At 38.5% G+C, this 23,883-nt stretch overlaps 1 protein-coding gene across 5 annotated transcripts in view; it reads left to right on the top strand.

Annotated features, from left to right (window-relative positions):
* Positions 1 to 23,883, top strand: part of LOC140196317 (ephrin type-B receptor 3-like) — a 91,845-nt gene that overhangs the window by 61,219 nt on the left and 6,743 nt on the right. For 2 of the 5 annotated variants that reach the window (XM_072255310.1, XM_072255307.1), the window contains exons 4-14: positions 2,125 to 2,280; positions 11,558 to 11,893; positions 15,398 to 15,522; positions 15,942 to 16,104; positions 16,480 to 16,588; positions 16,705 to 16,769; positions 17,333 to 17,467; positions 17,559 to 17,806; positions 18,321 to 18,551; positions 19,480 to 19,629; positions 20,912 to 21,105. In XM_072255310.1, coding sequence (XP_072111411.1) covers positions 2,125 to 2,280; positions 11,558 to 11,893; positions 15,398 to 15,522; positions 15,942 to 16,104; positions 16,480 to 16,588; positions 16,705 to 16,769; positions 17,333 to 17,467; positions 17,559 to 17,806; positions 18,321 to 18,551; positions 19,480 to 19,629; positions 20,912 to 21,105 — 1,912 coding nt within the window. The remainder of the gene's footprint in view (positions 1 to 2,124; positions 2,281 to 11,557; positions 11,894 to 15,397; positions 15,523 to 15,941; positions 16,105 to 16,479; positions 16,589 to 16,704; positions 16,770 to 17,332; positions 17,468 to 17,558; positions 17,807 to 18,320; positions 18,552 to 19,479; positions 19,630 to 20,911; positions 21,106 to 23,883) is intronic. The other 3 variants (XM_072255311.1, XM_072255309.1, XM_072255308.1) reach the window with 2 other exon arrangements.

Below are 23,883 nucleotides of genomic sequence, written 5' to 3'. Positions count from 1 at the left end.
CATGAGTCTTATTCTTTCTACAGAGAAACTTAGAAAAATAAAATCAAAGTTGGCCCAAATGTTGAAAGTCAGTATGATCAAAAGCAGCCTTACAAAGCACAGGTAAGCAGTACGTGTCCCTGTTTGTTGTCCCTTGTGTATCTCTTTATTCTTAGAGTTGAAAAAAGTTCTGTCTCCATTACTTTGCATGGCTTGAAGTAGTTTTAAAAACATTGCGAAGAACAGAATCCTTCCAAGTTGAATTTTGTTTTATGAAGAAAATGATGAATAAATGTTGGAAAAATAAAGTGAACAGATTTTTAAAATTTCATGTCAAAGTGTATGAGCCATAATTTGCTCTTAGAATCACTGTGATATGAATGGCTTTCACCATTGTCTATGAATAAATGATATCACAAGGGCAAGATGTGCAGTTAAATATGAATATCCAAAAGTTACCATATGAAGAATGCTGTCCTACATTTGGCTTCACATGAATAGCATTGTATTATCTTGCTTAACCAACGCTATGAATTGACTGCATTGAAGTTGCTGTATTTCCAGTTAAAGAGAGAACTCTACTCACAGCTGATATATGAGACTAGTAGTTGGTAACACAAGTACCTTTTAACCAACATGATAATGTTATGTCAGTCAGCCTCTCTGGAATAATTACATCTGTGGATTTCATACTATCAGGTTTCAATGCTTTTGGCAATTTTTAAAAAAGGACAGATATCAGGGATCTGTTCTGGGGGCCCTTCTCTTTGTGATTTTTTATAAATGACCTGGATGAGAAAGTGGAGGGATGGGTTAGTAAATTTGCTGATGACACAAAGGTTGGGGGTGTTGTGGATAGTGTGGAGGCTTGTCAGAGGTTACAGTGGGACATCGATAGGATGCAAAACTGGGCTGAGAAGTGGCAGGTGGCTTTCAACCCAGATAAGTGTGAGGTGATTCATTTTGTTATGTCAAATATGATGGCAGAATATAGTTTTGATGGTAAGACTGTTGGCAGTGTGGAGGATCAGAGGGATTTTGGGGTCTGAGTCTCTAGGACACTCAAAGCTGCTGCACAGGTTGACTGTATAGTTAAGAAGGCATACAGTGCATTGGCCGTCATCAACCATGGGATTGAGTTCAAGAGCCGAGAGGTAATGTTACAGCTATATAGGACCCTGGTCAGACCCCACTTGGAGTACTGTGCTCAGTTTTGGTCGCCTCACTACAGGAAGGATGTGAAAACCATAAACAGGGTGCAGACGAGATTGACAAGGATGTTGCCTGGATTGGGGAGCATGCCTTATGAAAATAGGTTGCTTGAACTCGGCCTTTTCTCCTTGGAGCGACGGAAGATGAGAGGTGACCTGATAGTGGTGAACAAGATAATGAGAGGCATTGATCTTGTGGATAATCAGAGGCTTTTTCCCAGGGCTGAAATGGCTAACACGAGAGGGCACAGTTTTAAGGTGCTTTGAAGTAGGTATGGAGGAAATGTCAGGGTTAAGTTTTTGTATGCAGATTGTGGTGAGTGTGTGGATTTGGCTGCCGGTGATGGTGGTGGAGGCAGATACATTAGGGTCTGTTAAGAGTCTCTTGGATAGGTATATGAAGCTTAGAAAAATTGAGGGCTATTGGTAACCCTAGGTAATATCTAAAGTAAGTACACGTTCAGCACAGTTTTGTGGGCCGAAGGGCCTGTATTGTGCTGTAGGTTTTCTATTTTTTATGTACTATATCAAACTTTTAAATGGCTTCCATACTTCTCCCTTCACTTCGTTGAAGTCAATGAAAACAAATTTCAGAACATGTAACCACAGTGCATAGCATCTTTAGTGTCACATACCTGAAATAATTTCTGAACATGTCTTTCTTGCATTGTTTGATTGGACAGACAACCACATCTACCATTGCTGTTGCCTGGCGATCGGACATTTTTTTTTGTGGGGGGGGGGGGCTATCTCTGTTGGAGGCACTTCCTTCCAATACCTGTATTGTGTATAGATCTTTCCAAATGTGTTTTTTTTCTCTGAAGGAAAAGCTCTTCTCCAAATCATTTATTCTTTGTTATAATTGACTTGCTTGCAATATTTAACAGTGTTAAAAATGCTGTGTTCCTTATTACTGTTTGTTCTTGGTTTCTAGCTTGTCACCAAGGAACATTCAAATCCCGGCAGGGGGATGAGCCATGCTCTCTTTGCCCATCGAACAGCCGGATCAGCTCAGAAGGAGCCACCATCTGTCCCTGCAAAACTGGATTCTATCGAGCTGACGTTGATCAGCCAGAGATGGGTTGCACAAGTTAGTCACTGGTTCTTACTTGTTAAAATATAATATAGCACCTCTTTAACACACCGTACCATGTCTACCAAGCTTTATTGTTTTTGTACAAAAGATTTTGTCTGCCTAGTTTCAGTGCCTGGATTTGCTATCCATCAATGTGTCCGAATATCCCAGAATACCGTGGACCTTTTTGTTTTCTCTACAGTTAGAATTCTAGCTATGATATAAAAAATCTGACAGAGCAACTTATCAATTTCCAACTTTAGCCACCATTAATGATAACTAGAAAAGGTATTCAGTTAATGGTAACTTCTGTTATTCTCATGGAGTTTGTTTTTGCTTTGATTATAGCATATAAATCCATGTTACCACTATTATAAATGTTATGATAATGACGCAAACACGAGGAAATCTGCAGATGCTGGAATTTCAAGCAACACACATAAAAGTTGCTGGTGAACGCAGCAGGCCAAGCAGCATCTCTAGGAAGAGGTACAGTCGACATTTCGGGCCGAGACCCTTCATCAGGACTAACTGAAGGAAGAGCCAGTAAGAGATTTGAAAGTGGGAGGGGGAGGGGGAGACCCGAAATGATAGGAGAAGACAGGAGGGGGAGGGATGGAACCAAGAGCTGGACAGTTGATTGGCAAAAGGGATATGAGAGGATCATGGCTTTTTGATGATTTTAAGTTCCCTGGCCCCCACTGGCTTTATTTTCACCATGGATGTCCAGTCCCTCTATACTTCCATCCCCCATCAGGAAGGTCTCAAAGCTCTCCGCTTCTTTTTGGATTCCAGCCCTAACCAGTTCCCCTCTACCACCACTCTGCTCTATCTAGCGGAATTAGTCCTTACTCTTAATAATCTCTCCTTTGGCTCCTCCCACTTTCTCCAAACTAAAGGTGTAGCCATGGGCACCCGTATGGGTCCCAGCTATGTTTTTGTTGGGTTTGTGGAACAATCTATGTTCCGTGCCTATTCTGGTATCTGTCCCCCACTTTTCCTTCACTACATTGACGACTGCGCTGGCGCTGCTTCCTGCACGTATGCTGAGCTCGTTGACTTCATTAACTATGCCTCCAATTTTCACCTTGCCCTCAAGTTTACCTGGTCCATTTCCGATACCTCCCTCCCCTTTCTAGATCTTTCTGTCTCTCTGGAGACAGCTTATCTACTGGTGTCTACGATAAGCCTACTGACTGTCACAGCTATCTGGACTATTCCTCTTCTCACCCTGTCTCTTGCAAAAATGCCATCCCCTTCTCGCAATTCCTTTGTCTCCGCCGCATCTGCTCTCAGGATGAGGCTTTTCATTCCAGGACGAGGGAGATGTCCTTTTTTAAAGAAAGGGGCTTCCCTTCCTCTACCATCAACTCTGCTCTCAAACGCATCTCCCCCATTTCACGCACATCTGCTCTCACTCCATCCACCCGCCACTCCACTAGGAATAGGGTTCCCCTAGTCCTTACCTATCACCCCACCAGCCTCTGGGTCCAACATATAATTATCCGTAACTTCCACCACTTCCAATAGGATCCCACCACTAAGCACATCTTTCCCTCCCCCCACTGCTTTCCGCAGGGATCGCTCCCTACGCGACTCCCTTGTCCATTGGTCCCCCCCCATCCCTCCCCACCGATCTCCCTCCTGGCACTTATCCTTGTAAGCGGAACAAGTGCTACACCTGCCCTTACACTTCCTCCCTCACTACCATTCAGGGCCCCAAACAGTCCTTCCAGGTGAGGTGACACTGCGTCCGGTGCTCCCGATGCAGCCTTCTATATATTGCTGAGACCCAACGCAGACTGGGAGATTGTTTCGCTGAACACCTACGCTCTGTCTGCCAGAGAAAGCAGGATCTCCCAGTGGCCACACATTTTAATTCCACGTCTCACTCCCATTCTGATATGTCTATCCACGGCCTCCTCTACTGTAAAGATGAAGCCACACTCAGGTTGGAGGAACAACAACTTATATTCTGTCTGGGTAGCCTCTGACCTGATGGCATGAACATTGACTTCTCAAACTTCTTCTAGTGCCCCACCTCTCCCTCATACCCCTTCCGTTATTTATTTATATACACATTCTTTTTCTCTCGCTCCTTTTTCTCCCTCTGTCCCTCTCACTATACCCCTTGCCCATCCTCTGGGCATTTCCTCCCCTCCCCCTTTTCTTTCTCCCTAGGCCTCCTGTCCCATGATGCTCTCGTATCCCTTTTGCCAATCACCTGTCCAGCTCTTGGCTCCATCCCTCCCCCTCCTGTCTTCTCCTATCATTTTGGATCTCCCCCTCCCCCTCCCACTTTCAAATCTCTTACTAGCTCTTCTTTCAGATAGTCCTGACGAAGGGTCTCGGCCCGAAACGTCGACTGTACCTCCCCCTAGAGATGCTGCCTGGTCTGCTGCGTTCACCAGCAACATTTATGTGTGTTGTTATGGTAATGAAGTCAATCAGAGTTAAATGATGTGAAGCTGCCCATTTCCCCCCATTGCTAAATTACACAGATCGTATTGTGATCATAGAATGGAAATAAATAACTGCAGATGCAGGAATTCTGAAACAAAGCTAGAAAACATTAGAATGCTCAGCATGTCAGACAGCATCTGAGAATGTAAAACAAAAGTTAGCATTTCACACCAAAGACTTTTCTGATATAGTGGTCAATTTTATTTTTGTTCAATGTATTAATTATTTTTAACTTAATTTCAGTCACTTCCTTGTTTACTTTTTTAGTTATATGAAAATGAGAGTAGATCCTTTGATCTTCCCATCATCGATCAGTGAACTGCCAAGTCATTTAAAAGCAGGCAAAAGTTGTCTAGGTTTACCAGACTTGGTCCAAATACTGAAGGTAACAATGACGAAAAGCAGCTTTACTCTGCCACTGTTTTTCTGTGACTTAACAATCTTTAACAACTATCTTTTTATGAAGTGAATATTAAGCATCAAACCCAAAACCCAGTTAAATGGACAGAACCAGTTAACATGGGACAACTGAATAAAATTATGCTACCTACCCACAAACAAGTTCCTTTTTTTTTAACATTAAACATGTCCAGTTTTTGTACACTAAGTACACTAATTGCAGAGTGTTAGCTGCCTAACATGGGTGTAATCTTTCTTGCTTTGAATAGTTTGCAGTCCTAAATCACAGCCTGTCTGGAGAAAGTGTTTAAAGCAGACAATAACTTAGAAGAACAAAGACAGTCATTTTAAAATCACTTCCAAGGCGTTTATAATCTTTCTTCTGTTTTCTCTGTGATCCCAAACCCATTAGTTTCTGTTTTTTATAGTAGTAGAGGGAACATGTTGGAGACAGATATTTTTATAGTGCCATTGGGATATTTGCTGTTTAATTATCTAGAATAATAAAAGCACCTTCGACACATTAATGGCCATACTGCAAGTCTGTAAATCTTAAGTGGCCGTGTATGTGTACAATTCCTCAACACTAATTGTAAACCTGAGCACTTTTCAAAGTTCAGACAAGTGTACTTTGTCCATGTTTTGAGCTTTTGTGCATATGCACAGTTGTTCAGCTGAAAACAGATTTATTTTTGAAAGCACCATTTTAGTATGTTGCTGGGTCTTCAGTCTCCTTTCCTGAAGTGTACCCCCCTGCACCTATTCTTTATCTGGTCGAGAGCTATTGCATTGGAGTAAATACTGATTGCTACCTTCTGTTTGCAAGAACTAGACTCGACTACAGAATTTTGCAAGCTGGCAACAACTGCATCTTCATAGGCACCTCTTTCAAAAATCTAAGAGACGGGTCATAGAGACATGGAAAAGTACAGTACTGAAACAGGCCCTTCGGCCCATCTAGTCTATGCTAAACTATTTAAACTGCCTTCTCCCATCGAAGGGCACCAGTTTCATCGCCCTTCATACACCTACCAGTCCTGAGATTCATTGACTTCCAACTTCCAACTGTTTTTCTATTTTTATTAACTATCGTATTTTTCAGTTTCTTATTTACTCTGGACCTTTTGTTCTTCATTATTTCTGGGTGGTTTTATCTATTTATTATGAAGACAGGCACAGTATTTGTTCATTTCTCTGATACTCCCACCTTCATCAGTAGGGACATCACATAACTTTGTTCTTTTCCTCTATGTATTTACAGAAGCTTTTACAGTATGTTTTTGTTTCCTGTTATATTCTACTTTCCCTAATGAATGTCTTGGGGCTTCATTTATTGAATTCAGAAAACATCATAAACTTTAGGACTGGCAAGATTAAAAGCTTTTTCCTTTGATGTAGCATTATCTGTAACTTTTCTTGTTAGCCACAGCTAGATCAGTATTCTTGATGGGGTTTCTGTCATAAAAAAGTGACATATTTGCTGCAAATTATGTAATGTTAACCTTTGCTCTCTAATGTTATAATCTTAATATTTTTTCGCAGGCCTATATTTTATATTCTTTTATATTTAAGGTCTAGTTTCAATGGGACTAACTCACTTTTACCCTTCCCATAAAATTCTATCAGTAACCATTCTTTGCTAAAAGTCCCTTAATTATCAACTAATGAATTAATCCTTCTCATGCTCCAGTATTAGATGTAATACACACTTTTCCCTTGTTAATTCCTCCTGAATGAAGAAAGGATCTCCATGAATATACTCCAGGAATTCATCTTCCATACTACTGTTGATTTGGCTTATGTAATCTATAAGTGGATTAAATTCCACCGTGATTATTCCATTATTCCTGTTACATTTCCCTCTAATTTCCTGTTTATATCATTCGTGCCCTATATTACACAAGTCTATAGAGTCCTTTGGGTAACTACCAAGCATATTTTCTACCCTTTGCTGTTTCTAAGCTCCAAGCACATTAAGTCCAAACTAAAATCGTTTCTCTGGCTGCCATTACCTTTTATTATCAAGTCTCACCTTTTATTCTATTCTGCCTATCACTTCTGAATGTTAATCTTGGTTACTTTACAACTCTACATCTATAATGGCCATTAGATTTTTTTAATGCTGTTAATTCATTTATCTTGTTGCAATAGCTGTACAAAAAATTAAACTTTCAGAAAATCCAAAATCTCTCATGAGATTTAAAAAAGTTAAACCGAAATATGTACTTATAAATTTACTTCTGCTGATAACACAATATAGCAGCATTAGTAATTTGTACAGGTTCAACTCTATTCCATTAACTTCATGGTCAGCGTTCTTGTCCAGAGCTAAACTTACAGGTATTGATTGTTTGAAATTTGCCCACATAATCCTAACTAAATTTATTTTTTGTTTAATCATTGATGGCATTTTGATGTCACTAGCAATACTAGGATCAATTGCTGTAAAATTGGGAAGACATTTAATCATCAACCACATTGGTAGATTTGATGTTAGGCTCTCAGAGGGATAACTTCACTCTCCCCAACACTAAACTGTTCCTACAACCAATGGACTCACTTTCAAGGACTCCTCATCTCATGTTCTCAATGTTTGTTGCTTATAAGTTTTGTATTTGCACTGTTTATTGTCATTTGCACATGGGTTGTTTGCCCATCTTGGTGCGTGCAGTTTTTCATTGATTCCATAGTGTTTCTTTGTTTCTACTGTGAATGCCCACAAAAAAGTGAATCTCAGGGTTGTTTTTGTACTTTGATAATAAATTGAGTTTGAACTTTAAAATTTTAAATAGGCTGAACAAACTAAAAATAGCAGATACCTTCTCTGAATAACACCAGTGAAGCAGATGAATTTTGGTGACAATCCAATGGAGCAGTTTTTAATTTGAAATTGTATATTAAATAATTAATTCAATTTAAATTCCCAGCGAACATGCTGAGACTTCAATGCCCACATCTTTGGCTCTTCATTGATAACGTAACCATATCACCACATTATCTAATGCACTCCATATTTAATATTTGGTCCCATTGACTTCAAAATTATTACCATATAGTCTGTTTACTGCCAGTGATTGAAGATGAATCTTTTCCATTGATAGTTGCAACCAGTAATTCAGAAGGCAAGCACTATGTTGGTCTTTATTACAAGAGGTTTTGAATACAAGAGTTTTAATAAAGTCCCAGCAAGTATCAATGAGAGTAAAAATAGAATATTACATACTAGTCTGGTCCTACCTACCTAAGGAAGCATATCGACTCAGTGGCTACTTTATGAGGTACACCAACTCATTAATGAAAATATCTAATCAGCCAATCGTGTGGCACCAACTCAATGCATAAAAGCATGCACACATGGTCAAGAGGTTCAGTTGTTGTTCAGACCAAACATCAGAATGGGGAAGAAATGTTATCAAAGTGACTTTACTGTGGAATGATTGTTGGTGCTAGATGGGATGGTTTGAGTATCTCAGAAACTGCTGATCTCCTGGGATTTTCACACACAAGTCTCCGGACTTTACAGAGAATGGTGTGAAAAACAAAAAAAAATCCAGTGAGCATCAGTTCTGTAGGTTAATGAGAGAGGTCAGAGGAGAACAGCCAGATTGATTCAAGCTGACAGGAAGATGACAATAACTCAGCTAACCATGTGTTACGACACAAGAGCGTCTCTGAAAACACAACATGTCAAACCCTGAATTGAGTAAGCTACAGCAACAAAAGACAATGAACACACACTCAGTGGCCACTTCAGTAGGTACAGGAGGTACCTAATATAGTGACCACTAAGTGTACATGCAAGAGAGGGTTTGTAATGAAAGTTTAACAGAATGATTCTGGTGATGGGGGTATAGTCCTATTAGGAAAGATTAAGCGGATTAGTCCTGCACTCTTGAGTTTCAAAGTATAAAAGGTGATGTTGTTAAAACATGCAAAATTGTTAGAAGTTTTGACATTGGCACATGTAACATAAAGGACGTAAACACGAGGAATTCTGCAGTAGCTGGAAGTTCAAGCAACACACATCAAAGTTGCTGGTGAACGCAGCAGGCCACACAGCATCTCTAGGAAGAGGTACAGTCAACGTTTCGGGCTGAGACGTCGACTGTACCTCTTCCTAGAGATGCTGCATGGCCTGCTGCGTTCACCAGCAACTTTGATGTGTGTTGCTAACATAAAGGACTATGGTTTCGAGATAAGGCGTTGACCATGTTGGACTGAGATGAGAAGAAATTTGATCCACATTATCTGTAGAATTCTCTACCAAAGCAGTTTGTGGAAGCTCAGTCCCTGAGTATGTTTAAAACAAAGACTGATAGATAATTGGATATTAAGGGAAGTGAGGGATATGGAGTTTAGAAGGAAAGTGCTACTGAGGTTAAAAAGATCAGCGATCAGCTTGTTGAATGGTGGAGAAGATGTGTGATCTGAATGACTAACTCCTGGACATATTTTTGAAGAACTTACCAACAATCTTTGAATTAATGTCAAATGATGTTCATTACTGTGTTAAATTATATGCACTTCTTCTGCTGTGACAGAAATTGGAGAATTTGTTAAAAAGGTTCATGGGTTAGAATGGAATAAAAGACCAGATCCCAATAGCAACAATGCATGGTTGAGATAAGTGTTTAAATTTCATTTGAGAAATGTAAGAAATTGTTGACTAACGTCCAATGTACAGAGTCATATCACAGTTTCTGGTCAGGGGAGACATTGCAAGGTTGCCAGTGATGGTACCAAAGTCAGCTGTGACTGCTATCATCAGATAATGAGATATAATATTTCTGAGTGTTCAGATCTTCAAATCAGTGTAGTACTGTTCAGGAAACTGTTGGACAAATTTTCACTAGTGTTTCTCATTTATATAGACCTAGATTCAGTAATCTAAAATAAAAGTTGAAGTACATGCTGTCAAAGATCAACTGTGTAATTGAAAATGGTGATTTAGAAATTATACTCCGTCAGATTATTGTGTGTATTGATGGATTAACGAGCGATCATGATACATATAAAGTAAAATCTATGCAAAGTCAAAGTATTGTGTGGAGAATCGAAAAATAGTTAACACGCAGAATAAGTGGTATTGAAATAACTAAAATTTATCTGAAAGATTCTTAACAGTGAAAGTATGCAATTAATGAAGAACAACATTGTAACTAACCAGTGCATTGGCTATTTCTCTGATTGAATATTGCATCCATTTTTCAACAAGTACCAAATGAATGATCTGAATGTGTTAATAGTGCAGATAAGACTCTGAGCCTGGATGCTCTCACCGAGGGTGTGTATTATGATCAAAGGTTGGAGTGGTGTTTGAAAAAAAGTTCTGAAAATGTCTAAGGTATTGATAAACTTAAATGGAAATGCCCAGAAGTTCATCCTTGGATGAACAAGTGCTAAACAGCTATAAACGTTTGTCATATTAACCTGTGTTACTCATTTAAGTATTCATTATTCTTGAGATCAAATAAAAGTGGATAAACTAAGGTGATAGGAAAACAAAGCCAAAAAAAACCATGGTTGGATTACAGTTTAGTTTTCTGTTCTGTAGCATCTCATGTGCCATCACTGTTTGATAGTGACCTTAAGAGCTGAATAAATAGAAAGACAATTGTTTTATTTATTTTCTGCTTCAGACTACATGTTATCTTTCCCAGCAAAGGTTTTTTCTACAAATAGTTTCCCACAAATGCATTAGGTGAGAAAAAAAATCTCTTTACAACTTCCACCTGATATTTAAAGCATCATCACTATCTCCGATGCCTTCTGTTTCTTTTATCAGCACAGGGCAGGCAACAGACTGGCTGTTAAAAGTGCATCTGAAGTTGCTGTATTTTTCTTTTAGAAAATTAGAATCTCAGATGTTTCATGGCTGCTTATCAGTAAAAGCAGAATCCAAACCTAGGTGCCATTGTTCTGAAAAAACTTTAATTTCATTTTATAACTTTGTCCTTTTTAAAGATAAAATTTGGTTTTCCAGTGACCTTCATGGACTGTTTTCAAAAGATGAGAAATGCTCTGGCTTTTCTACATGCTCTGTACAATAGCCTAGGTGTCTCAAAGAGATAATAATGGAGTTACAGAGACATACAACATGGAAACTGGCCTTGAGTCACCATCCATACTGTACATAAACTAATCCAGACTGATACTATTTTATTGGCTCTATATTTTCATCAATTTCCTCCCGACTCTGCCACTCATCTACTGACTGGGGGAAATTTACAACCGCCAGTTAACCTACCAACCTTGTATATGTAGGTGTGGTGGAAACCATATTCAAGCAGTCACAGGAGAAATGTGAAAACTAGGCAGACATCACTAGAGGTTTTTATATATCTCAATTCAGCATTTACAAGTTAATAATATACATATTGGGTGTTCAATCTACATTAAAATTTCTCTTTTCCATTTGATTTTCATTCAGGTGTGCCTTCAGCTGTACGTAACGTTATTTCAAGTGTGAATGAGACCTCTCTGAGCTTGGAGTGGAGTGAGCCACGGGATACCGGTGGCCGGGATGACCAGCTCTATAACATCATCTGCAAGAAATGCAGTGTCGAGGGCAAACTCTGCTCCAGATGTGACGACAATGTCGAGTTTGTTCCACGGCAGTTGGGCCTTACAGAAAGGCGGGTGTTTATCAGCAATCTTTTGGCTCACACACGTTATACGTTTGAAATCCAAGCAGTAAATGGTGTTTCCAGCAAGAGTCCTTATCCTCCCCACTTTACAGCTGTTAACATTACTACAAATCAGGCTGGTAAGTAGACAGACATTTCACATTTAACATTTAAGGTTATGTATATATAAAATACAAACATTCCTGGACTTCATTTCTCCTAATATTAAAGCATTAATCGATAGAAATATGCCATTGTGCCCTGTAGCAAGGTTCAAGGTACAGTCCATTATACACTGAACTAATTGTTGATGGGCACACAGCAGTAGTTGGAAGGTGTAATGTTCGTGATTCATATGCTTTCGAGCAAACACCCACAATACCTGTCTGCAGATGTAGAAAGAGGTTCAGAAGAGAAGAGTGTCAGACTACATTCCGTGTTGATGTGAAAGCCATTGGGAGAGAAGGAAAGGAAATGCTTTATTAAAAAAATGTTGTGAAAATGGCCAACAAAACATTCCAGCTGAGAAAAGAAATTCTGCCAATAAGAAATGTCACCCTGGCATGAGAAGGTAGGAGTGATAAGAGTTTGAAAGGAGAGTCCACAGTGATGAAAGAGAATGGGCTTGGAAAAGATCCAAAGATTAGGGCTAAACTTAGAAAGGATTTTGTCATGCTCCCACATAACCATTCGCTGTTTGGATATGAGAAAGTGGTAGAATTTATAGCTTCTTAATGAAAGAATCGTGATTCAAGAGCCAAACTGCAGCGTGTACTAATGTTTTGCCGTACCTTGTTGACAAGGGAACAATCATTAGGGCAGGGCTTCACACAGCTGTCTGGACTTAGTGTCACTGAGGAGCCCCAGTAGGGAAACAATAGAATGATTAGAAAGATTAACCAGAGGAGATTGTGCTGGATGGGAATGTTATTAGGAACTGTAAAAGAGCGAGTTAAAATCACTGCCTGACATGCATGGTCACTGACTCATTGAGAAAAAGCAATTTACTTAATTAAGGTCAGTTTCATCACAGTTAACCATGAGATAAGAGATGTTTATCAAGAGAGAGGTAGCAGAGATATATTCTGCCAAAATAAATAGTGGGAGAGAAGGATCATGGAATTTTGATGATGTTGAGTTCTCACAAAATATAAAAAGTTAAATTTGTTCTGTGAGAAATCAACGTGATCAGAAGTTCTTGATCCTTCTTTCTCACTATGCATCCCAGTGAGCACTGCCATAGTCTCCAGTAGGCAGGTGATAATATACTTTGTCATCCTACCAATCAGGTAGCAAAAAATATCTGATTTTCTTTCACAAACTGATCTTTTTTGAACCAATGTGTTTTATCTGTACAGGTTGCTTGAAACAAATTGATGCTGGCTAAAGTCAAACTGTAAGACTTAATAGCTGGTGTTAAACTTAATATGCATGAGTTGGAAATCACTTCCAGCCAGCCAGCCAGTCAGCTCAGTAAATCTTTTGAGCATAGCACTGGAAAGACCGTGTTAAATGCTAAGCCACTACTAACCCACTGAAATGTCTTAACCATTTTTTTTAATTTTAAAAGAATATGACAGTGTTTGTCTCACTCAGAAGCAGTCCATGCTGAAAACATGAATGATTTCTTGCATAGTGTAAGTCAAGGTGTTGCACCTAGGGATATCTGAAATGATCTTGTCTGCACCGCTTTTAATATTAGACCATAAGTGATTAATATCAAAAACATTACAAGCATTAACATTTGAAAGTGATTTTTACCCTGCCACTGCTCTAACCAAAATTCTCCTGTCACTCCACTTTAGAAACACACTTTTATATTCTCTGAAGCTGTTACAGGAAAGGGGAGTTAAACTTGATTCTTACGGGTGCCATTACTATGGATCATTTGTTGCAATATGATCAGAAATAAAATTGTTATCACAAAAAAGAAAATATACTAGAATATTCTCCAAAACAAACATGCAGATTCAGGGGAAAAAAGTATTGATACTTGTCTGGCATACTAATAGTGAATAAATTGATGTTTATAATATCCGTAAAGTTTTAGTTTAAAGTTTTTTCACACACACAAACATATACATACACACATATTGTGTATATTGTGTTATGCTATATTTGTTGAGTCTGGCACTGCACAAAGGATATATATTGCAAGAGCAACAATGCCAGAGATTCTTAAACTCTGACTCCAATTATTGAAAGTTCTGCACCCTTAAGAAAAGGGGATTTATTTGAGGGTGGCCATCCTCAGGGTTAGGATTTCTCTGACTTTCCCGTTAAGCCCCCCTTTTGTATCGTAGCTTATTGTCCAGTGATTAGTGCCTGAATATTCATTCATTTGGCACTTTTTAATATTATAAGTCAGGCACAATTAAGCGATGTTAGGGGACTAGCGACTAGCTAAGTCGTTGCCTGAAGCAGCTGGTGGGATGCCGTCAGGTTTTGTCTTTCAGGATTTCATACTGGCAGTCCAGGTACTAGATGCCATGGCTGTAATTATGTCCTGGGAGATGACTGTGTTCTGGGCTAGGCCTTTAGGGGAATCTCAGCTCTTGGCAGTGTGTATGTAATTTGTCCTTTGATGGGTGTTTAATTGATGGTATTAGCTTCCATTGTTGTGTGACTGGATTAGAGGAATTGGACAGCAGGAGCTGTAGATGGAGGAAATCTCTCAAGTCTTTTTTCTAGAGTTAAAACTTTTAAAATAGCCGAGCTTTAAATAGGATGATGGAATTTACTCTGTGTGCTCATAGATCCACGAAACCCCGTATAAAAACATGAGGTTATATCACTTAAAGTGGATTACAGTATCAGATCAATAAGTTAAAAGCAAGTCAACTCACTATTTAAAAGTGAAAAGTAAATTGACAGTATTTTAAATGCTTCTGTTGCAAATTTTAAAAAAAGATTAATTCCTTCATTTTTATGGTGCTGAGAATATAATTAGATAAATGTATTTTTGGTTGTGAACAAAATGCATATTTATATATAGAATCTGCCTTGAGTGTAATGAGATGCGTGGAATAACCATAGCATATACCTCACAACAGACTACATCACTTTCATCATGCACTCATGAAAATATGCAGTTACTTTGGACATACTTTTAAATGAATGGCTCCTTATGATTGAACAAATGTAATTCTTCATAGAATTGTGGTCTTAAACAATGAACAAGATCTGCACTTTTTAAGTGCCAGAAATGATAAAAAGTAGTGTTTACGAGACTTATTTGAGATTTTAGATTCATAAAAAATATATTCAGTAAAAGACTAATTCCTCTGGCAGAGAAGTCGAATGATTTTCATATGTAAAACCATAGTTCATAGAGTGAGCTGATCAGTTAGGATTTTTTTCTAATTTAAAATTATTGGAGTTGTGAATGTTTTTCTTTGATTGAAGCAGTGTCCATAATGGAAAATTTACCTCATAATTGAAACAGAGGAAGAAAGAATGTTGTGGGGAGAAAGAGAGAGAACAGTACAGTGGAATTTGTTTTGGATAGATAGATTCAAAAAAGCCAGTCCAGAAACACTGGGGTAAAAAATCTTCATTTCTGAACAGTAATCTTCCTTATGCTTGGTGATATGAATTCAGAAACAAAAGGTTGGGAATATTTAATGTTTATGTTTTCTTTGCAGCTCCTTCTCCTGTTCTTATGGTGCATTTGTTGAGTGCCACTTCAGACAGTATGACTCTCTCATGGCTTGCTCCTGAAAAACCTAATGGTATAATTCTGGACTACGAGCTGAAATACCGTGAAAAGGTACTCCATGGATGATTATAAGAGCCATGCGATGCATGATGTCATTTTGGCTTTTCTAATCCCAGACCGCTGAAGTATTGTCTTGCCAATAATTCTTCCAAATGAATTGAGTGCAGTCTAGTTGACTGGTGTGGAGTGAAAACAGATTGTAGAATTGTTTAAATTTGTTGGAAGGCAATTTATTTTTGTACTTCTCTTCAAAAGAAAATGAACAAACTTTCAAAGGTTAGGTGTAGAATAATACCCAAACATTTTGCATTGCCTGTTTAATAACGCAGCTAACATTTTGTTTTCACCATAATGATCTCTTATCACAAACTCACTTTTCCTTATTAAGTCGATATTGCTTTGCGGGATGGAAAATCTCTGGGGTTTTCAAGCTGACATTTACATTCCTCAATACATCTGTTTCATTCCAGGACCATGATGAGTCAACAGCATCAACCATTACAAGTCAAAAAAATACCATCCGCATTGATGGGTTAAAACCAACAGCTTTTTATGGAGTTCAGGTGCGAGCCAGGACCGTGGCTGGATATGGGAAGTACAGTGAAACTGTAGATTTCCAGACGCTCTCGGAAAGTATGTCCATTTTATTTGGAGCTTGGCCAACAGTACTCAACAAAATTATATCCAGATGTGAAATGAAATTATTTGCTATGAATTATTAACATTATTAACTGTGTGTTACTGGTTTTACATAATTAAGCATAATCAAAGTCTCTTAAATTTTTACATAGTTATTGTTCAGTGGTACTATCAGTCAAATGATTTTATTAACATAATACATTCTTGTGCAGAATGATGGGTGGGTGTTAAGAAGGATGATTCCTTTGCTGAATGTGGAAATAAAATAATACACAAGTTGTTAAAAGCTCTGCATTTCCTTTATGGTCATTGTGTTTGTGAAACCATTCATTGGATTCTGAACTAAAACCTACATTTTTTCCCATTTAGGTGAGAATGTTAAAAGCATACAGGAACAACTCCCCTTGATTGTAGGTTCTGCTACCGCAGGCCTGGTTTTTATTGTAGCTGTGTTGGTTGTTGCTTTTGTTTGTATCAGGTAATGTTAATATTTTAATTTATTTAGTAGAAAATCTTGCACATAAACTCTCATTATGTGTATCTTATATTTGAGAATGACAATAAAGCCTAAACTTTTTCTTGTTTCATATTAAGGAAGCGTGGAGGTAACTCAGAGTCTGAATACACGGAGAAGCTCCAGCAGTATAGCACTGGCCATAGTAAGTTCCTCCTTTCTCTGAGAAGTACATTCGGGTAGAAATTAGTCTAAATCAGTGCTGTGCAGATTTAATCAAAAGGCTTTAGAATGAGCCTTAATCAAAAGGCTTTGGATTCAGCACTAACTTCAATAAATTTGCCTCATCTGTTGTAAATCTATAGACAATGTTTTACAATTCAGGGTGTTTACCTTAATAACCATGCCCTCTCTAGGTGCTGAATATAGGGTATGGTTTGTTAGAAGGAGCATCGGTTTATACCTTCTACTCCTGTTTCCACAACAACAATTTTATACGTCGTTTTTCGAGACAGTGATGGCAGCAGTGGAGAATAATAATTGGACCAGCATGAACTTGTTCTAGTCTGAAAATAGCTGTTGGGGCCATCATTCCCAAATGTTTGATCGGCCAAATATGTCTCCAAAATTAGCTTTCTTTACTTACGTTTAATATCGACACACAACTAAGTCTGCTTTCTGGAATATTAACATACCTGAGCTGATCATTAATCTAGAAAATATGATTATATTGTCCTTTTAATGATGTTTACCATTTTACATACACAGTCACGCCAGGAATGAAGGTGTATATTGATCCTTTCACTTATGAAGATCCAAATGAAGCTGTCAGAGAATTTGCAAAGGAAATCGACGTATCCTGTGTTAAAATTGAAGAAGTGATTGGAGCAGGTAGACTAAAAGGCATTGACATTCTCTTATACTAAAATATATTTACATTAATCAATTTTTTTTAGTGCTTATTTTGAAATTTAATTTGTCTTTTTTTATGCAGGTGAATTTGGGGAAGTATGTAGAGGACGCCTTAAACTTCCAGGTCGTAGAGAAATCTTTGTAGCAATAAAGACGCTTAAAGCTGGGTACACTGAAAGACAAAGAAGAGATTTCCTCAGCGAAGCCAGTATTATGGGACAATTTGATCATCCAAATATCATCCACTTGGAGGGCGTGGTCACTAAAAGCCGCCCTGTCATGATTGTTACTGAGTTTATGGAGAACGGTGCCTTAGACTCCTTCCTCAGGGTAGGTAGCTTATGCTTTCTGTTTCCTTGCAGTGGTTGAACACAACTGGCCAAGGCACCTAATAAACACAAGTACATGACAATACACAATGCACTGTTGAACATTGGCTCCCATAAAATAGCTCCGATGAAAGGCTGTTGCCCTGTTTCTCTCTCCATGTATGCTGCTTGGATTACTAAGTTTTTTTTACCAACTTCTTTCTAAGCTTAGACTAAATATGACACAGCAATATATAATAATAATGGAATTTCGTAGATAAGCAAAACTGAAGCGGAATGTCCTGTTGGGGTTTAATGTATCATGCTTGTCACATTTCTTTGTGTGAGACTCTGCAGGTGTGCTCTGCATGGTCACCTGCTTCGAGGATTTCAATTTTTTTGTTTCATAAGGTTACCTCAGGAATGTCCCCAGAAACCTGAGCGCTTTTTTTTTGCTGGTTTCATGGAAACAGAATCTGTAATATGTTTTATTTGTTGAATTTTTGACCTCAGTTGTTGTTTTGCTTGCTTTGCAGATGAATGATGGACAGTTCACAGTAATCCAGCTGGTTGGCATGTTGAGAGGGATTGCAGCTGGGATGAAGTATTTGTCAGAAATGAACTATGTGCACAGAGATCTGGCAGCCCGGAACATTCTCGTCAACAGTAACTTAGTGTGTAAAGTGTCTGATTTTGGCTTGTCAAGGTTCCTGGAGGATGATGCAGCTGATCCAACCTACACGAGCTCTCTGGTGAGGGCCAGACTGGTTAAGTTGCATGCATTTCCTTGTCAACTTATGAAAACATTTGAGAAATTTCAGTGAAATTAGATATAGTTATGTTGTAAATTAGGGTGGATGTGAATCATTAAAAAAATCTGAAAATTCAAATGATAGAACTATTTATTGTATCCTGTCCTTTTAACTTTCAGCCCAAGTGCTGTTTTCTTTTATTTCTGGCACACGTTAGAAGCATTCCAATCTACTGATAAAGCTGCTGTGTGTTGTTGATTCTTGTGTTTCTATGGGTGAGAAATTTGGGCCATTCTTTTTCTGACCCATGCGATTAGAAGTGCATTTTGATTGGAGTGAGAAGCAATAGCAACCATTCCTTCCCTGCATGAGATGGATTTTTCAACACAACTTTTGCCAGCCAGGCGATGTACAGGCTTGTTCTGAATGGAGCAGATTTAACTAGGGTGAGTGGGAAGACCTGAGGACAGCCTGGGAAGATTTTGAGGATAATGTCCTCCAGGACATGCAGGAACAGCCGTGCCCCTGTGTTCTTTCAAACTGTTCTAGGAGCTGCAGCAGCAGGAGTGAACAGTACATTTCATACATTGTTAGGTGAAAATGTCAGACATATTTAAATAACTTTGTGGCTGTGCTTGCTGGGGATCCATTTAAAAGCCTGACTGAGAATTGAATATTTATCATGGTGATAGCCAAAATACACATCCTCTGATAATCTCATGTTTGCAGCTATTGACTTAGAACTGTCTCAATTTTTCTTTGCGAATGGAATCGTACTAAACCATGACATTTTCTGATACATGGCATTTATGTGGAGGATTCTGCTGAAAATTGCTTGCTGCTCACCTTGAGTGCCCACTTACAGTATTTAATGTTGATTTGAGCTTGATATGAAAATGTTACAAGTGCAAGTAGGCTAAACAGGACTCCTTACTCTTACCAGGGTGGAAAAATCCCTATCAGATGGACAGCCCCTGAAGCAATAGCCTATCGCAAATTCACCTCAGCCAGTGATGTGTGGAGTTATGGAATTGTTATGTGGGAAGTAATGTCATATGGGGAGAGACCCTACTGGGATATGTCAAACCAAGATGTAAGTATTTGAACTGACAGCAGGCACACTTCTTTTCTGTGATGAATTCACTCATAATATTAAGCAAACGTTACTATAGGTATATTTTTTAGAGACTGTGGTTGCTGTAAATTGGAAATATAACAGAAAATGCTGGAAATGTTCATCAAGTTAAGAGAAACAGATAATGTTTCAGGTTGGAGATCCTTCATTTGTTCTGTTTTTCTTCCGATAAATGCTACCTGACTTGCTGAGTGTGTTATTGTTTACCTTTTCCTGCATTGATACTGGATTATTTTGAGTACAGTCTGCTATCTCAGATTTGGACTGGCTTGGGCAATTGTTGTGTTCGGATTCAAAGTTTAAAGTAAATTTATTATCAAAGTACATGCATGTCATTATGTACAACCTCGAGATTCATTTTCTTGCAGACGTACTCAATAAATTCAAGAACCAAAATAAAATCAGTGAAACGCCACACCAACAGGGTGGACACATAACCAATGTGCAAAAGACAACAAACTACGCAAAAACAAAAGAGAAAATAGTAATAAAAATAAGAATATATAAATAAGCAATAAATATTGAGAACATGAGCTGAAGAGTCCTTGAAAGTGAGTCCATAGGTTGTGGGAACAGTTCAGTGATGGGGCAAGTGAAGTTAAATGAAGGTATCCCACTGCTTCAAGAGCCTGATGGTTGATGGGTAATAACTCTTCCTGAACCTAGTATTGTGTCATGAGTCTCCTGTACTGTCTTCCTGATGGCAGCAGTGAGAAGAGAGCATGAGCTGGGTGGCGGGGATCCTTCATGATGGGTGCTGCTTTCCTGCAGCGGCACTCTATCTAGATGTGCTCATTGGAAGGGGAGGTTTTACCCATGATGGACTGGGCCGTATCCATAATTATTTGTACGATTTTCTGTTCAAGAGCGTTGGTGTCCCAATCTGCCCCCACCCCCCTGTGCATTATGTATTAGCATTAATGTAAATGTTGGTATCTAAATAGAAATTCAGATTACCATGTGCACAATACATCCAAATCCAAGTGAAATTGTCGATAAAGCTCACTGGCCCTAAATTACAAACCCAGTATATATTTTATCTCTCAGTCTCTCAATGAGTAACTGTGTGCCCAGGCAAATCTAGGTGGGCACTTGTACTAAATTCATCCCTAGCATTGGAATTGACCAAGTGGCAAGCTGCTCGTGTTCACTGATACAAGGAGGGTGATATTTTGTGCGTGTGCATTCCCTTTCCTAGCCCTGACAGCTAACACTGTGCATACTCTGCATTCCCTTACAGGTTATCAATGCTGTGGAACAAGACTACCGTTTGCCCCCTCCGATGGACTGTCCAACTGCCCTTCATCAGTTGATGTTAGACTGCTGGGTGAAAGATCGCAACAACAGGCCAAAGTTTACCCAGATTGTAAACACACTGGATAAACTCATTCGGAATGCAGCTAGCCTGAAGGTCGTCTCTGCTTCAAATCCAGGGTAGGTTTTATTGCAAGGTAGAAATACTGTTTCGAAGATGAGATCATGTAACGTTGGATATTGACAAATTTCACAGCTTTTAATCACCTATATTTGATAAAATAATCATTGTTTTATCATTTTGGAGATGGCATTGAAAGGAATACAATTTAATCAAAAGGCATTTCATTCACCAACATACAGAGAAGTGCTTTCATGTTAAGTGACGAACTTCAATATCTTGATCATTGGCACCTACTGTTCAAGCAGGGAGTCTGTAGAGGTCATGACCCTGGTTATCTTATGGGCTTTGGTATAAATGTCCGTCATGCAAGCCAACCTGTGGGACCACAAAAAACAATGAGTTCTCTTCAGTAAATGGAGAGATACTGGAGCTTTTCTTTCTGCCCATGCATCCAGTTCCTTCCTGATGAGTGAAAGACAGGAAGCAATAATAATGTGACCTTTTTGTTTTGAACAAAAGGTTAAAAGGTCAAGTGACCCTCAGTTGATAAGACAGATAAGAAACGCAACTGAAGTAAAAAAGAGGAATACAAACAAAGTGCACTGATTAGGTCGGTGGAGACACACACCTGAAAAATTGCTGCTGGGAATAAACAAAGAACTATCAGGAAGTTTGACTGGTACATATTAATAAATGTTTAAAGAAATAATTTTGAAACCATTATTAGATTAAGTCTTCTTCAAGTTTTACTAATAGGGATGAAACCTTCAACTGAAACCGTCTGCTTATTTTACATGTCAAAACTCAAATAACTGCAAAATGATCTGATGTAATAAATGTCATGATCATTGAAATAATGAGATTTTTAAAAATATAACTTTGCCATGCATAGAATGAAGAAGAAAGTTCAACAATGATACAAGAGGAACTTTGAAGACAGAGTTGGCATCTGGTCCATCTATGAATAGCATTAATGGGCCAATCGTGGTTATAGAATCTTTAGCTTGGACACAAAATGCAAGGGTTGCTAGCGCTGTTCTGATGTAGGGTCCCAACTCGAAACATTGTTTATTTCTTTGCCTTCAGATGCTACCTGACCCACTGAGTTCCTTCAGCAGCTTGTTTTTGATTTACTGTCAGAAGATGTGATTAGCAAACAAGCAAGATGAGGTTTGTTTGTGCAGTATGCCGTTTTGGAACAGAGGAATGCTCTTCTTCATCATGTAGGATTGTACAACCAAATTGTACAGAAGGTCTATATTGGCCTATTATTACAGAATCAGCTCTTTGGATAGACTTATTCATGTCAGTCTCCTTCACTGTTCTTTCCCCATTGCACTTTTTCTTCAGCTTGTCATCCAATTTCTTTATTATTACATCCACACCCATCACCCTTTCCAACCACAACAACTGATGGAGAAATTCTTTTGGCCTCAAGTTGACTCAAGTTCTTTTACCAATTTCTTTCAATCTGTGATTTCTGCTGATGATAATTACCAACAGAAACATTCTTCTTTCAAAAAAAGAACATAAGTTTGAGCATTTTGATCAAATCTCCAATGAAACTTTATTCTCTTGAATGTGAAGAAGTCTAAGTCTGATCAAACAACTGAAATATCATTTCTGATACCGTTCTAGGAAATCTTTGCATTCCAAGATCTTAGTATGCATCACAAAATATGAAGCCTGGACTTTTACCACAGTAGGGTGCCTAAGCAGGAATTTTTGAAAGTCTTATGCTTTCATACTCCTTTTCTTTTACTTATGGAAGCTAAAGGTTTTGTATGTCTTTTTAGTAGCCTGTTCAGTTTGTTCCACCATCATGAAATATTTAGTGTACAATTCTCTGTTTTCCTGCACCTCCTATAAAACTGCACCACATAGCTTATAAAATCTCTCTATTCTTCCTGGTGTAATTAATTATTTTACTTTTCTCTACGTATTGCTTTCATTAATTATAATTGCAATTTTTTAAAAATGTACATCTTGGGAAAACTTAATGCATGAGATATTTAGGTTTAAAAAGTTGGAATTGGAGGAAAGTAGATGACACAGCTAGTGAAAGTGAAGTTGGAGCCAATGGTGTTTGTCTGGGAGGTGAAACGTGCAGCCATGTAATGTTCTTTCTGTGTGCCTGAGATTACTGAGGTCCCAATATGGATGGGTAGAAAATGTTCGTAAGTCTTTTCTGAGAAGTGTACGTTGACTATATGGTATCTGGGCAGAAAATAGGAACATCATACCCATTCCTGTGCCCTTCCTAGTAGGTAGGAGTTTGGCATGTTCCAGCTCTCAATGTTGGTGAGTTTTAATTCTTTTAATTAGAGGGCAAGGTTTAAGTAACTTAACTAATAATTCATATCGTGGCCTTTACATGAGTAATTAAGGACCAAACACCATTTTAATGTCCTGTCTTCAAGGATGTTTAGCCAATTTCTTTGTGGGTTTGGTGTGGGACAACCATGAGTTCCACATTAAAGGAACTACTGACAACTCAGACACTAAAGTATGATTCCCCTCAAGCTTTGTTCACCATCACAGCTAAGCCCAACTGTCATGTCCCTGTCACCCACAATCTTAACACTTGTCAGATCTTTTTCCACAGCTTGCTTCTCAAGCACTATTTCTGACCAACAGAGAAATACTTAGAAAGTGCTTGAGGAACTCAGCAGATGAGCATCTACGGAAAGGAAAAAAAAAACAGCTGACATTTCAAGCTGAGACCCTTTTCCATGAGAGGATTTGCTTAGTGCTATTGGGATATGAGTCAGTACGAAGTATTTTTCCTATGCAAGCAAAACTGGGTGCGTCTCAATTCCAAGGGGTCCTCAGGT

The sequence above is a fragment of the Mobula birostris genome, chromosome 4 (genome assembly GCF_030028105.1).
Source record: "Mobula birostris isolate sMobBir1 chromosome 4, sMobBir1.hap1, whole genome shotgun sequence".
Classification (NCBI taxonomy): Eukaryota; Metazoa; Chordata; class Chondrichthyes; order Myliobatiformes; family Myliobatidae; genus Mobula; species Mobula birostris.
The sequence above is the reverse complement of the archived record's forward strand: the minus strand, read 5'-3'. Positions and strand labels throughout refer to the sequence as shown.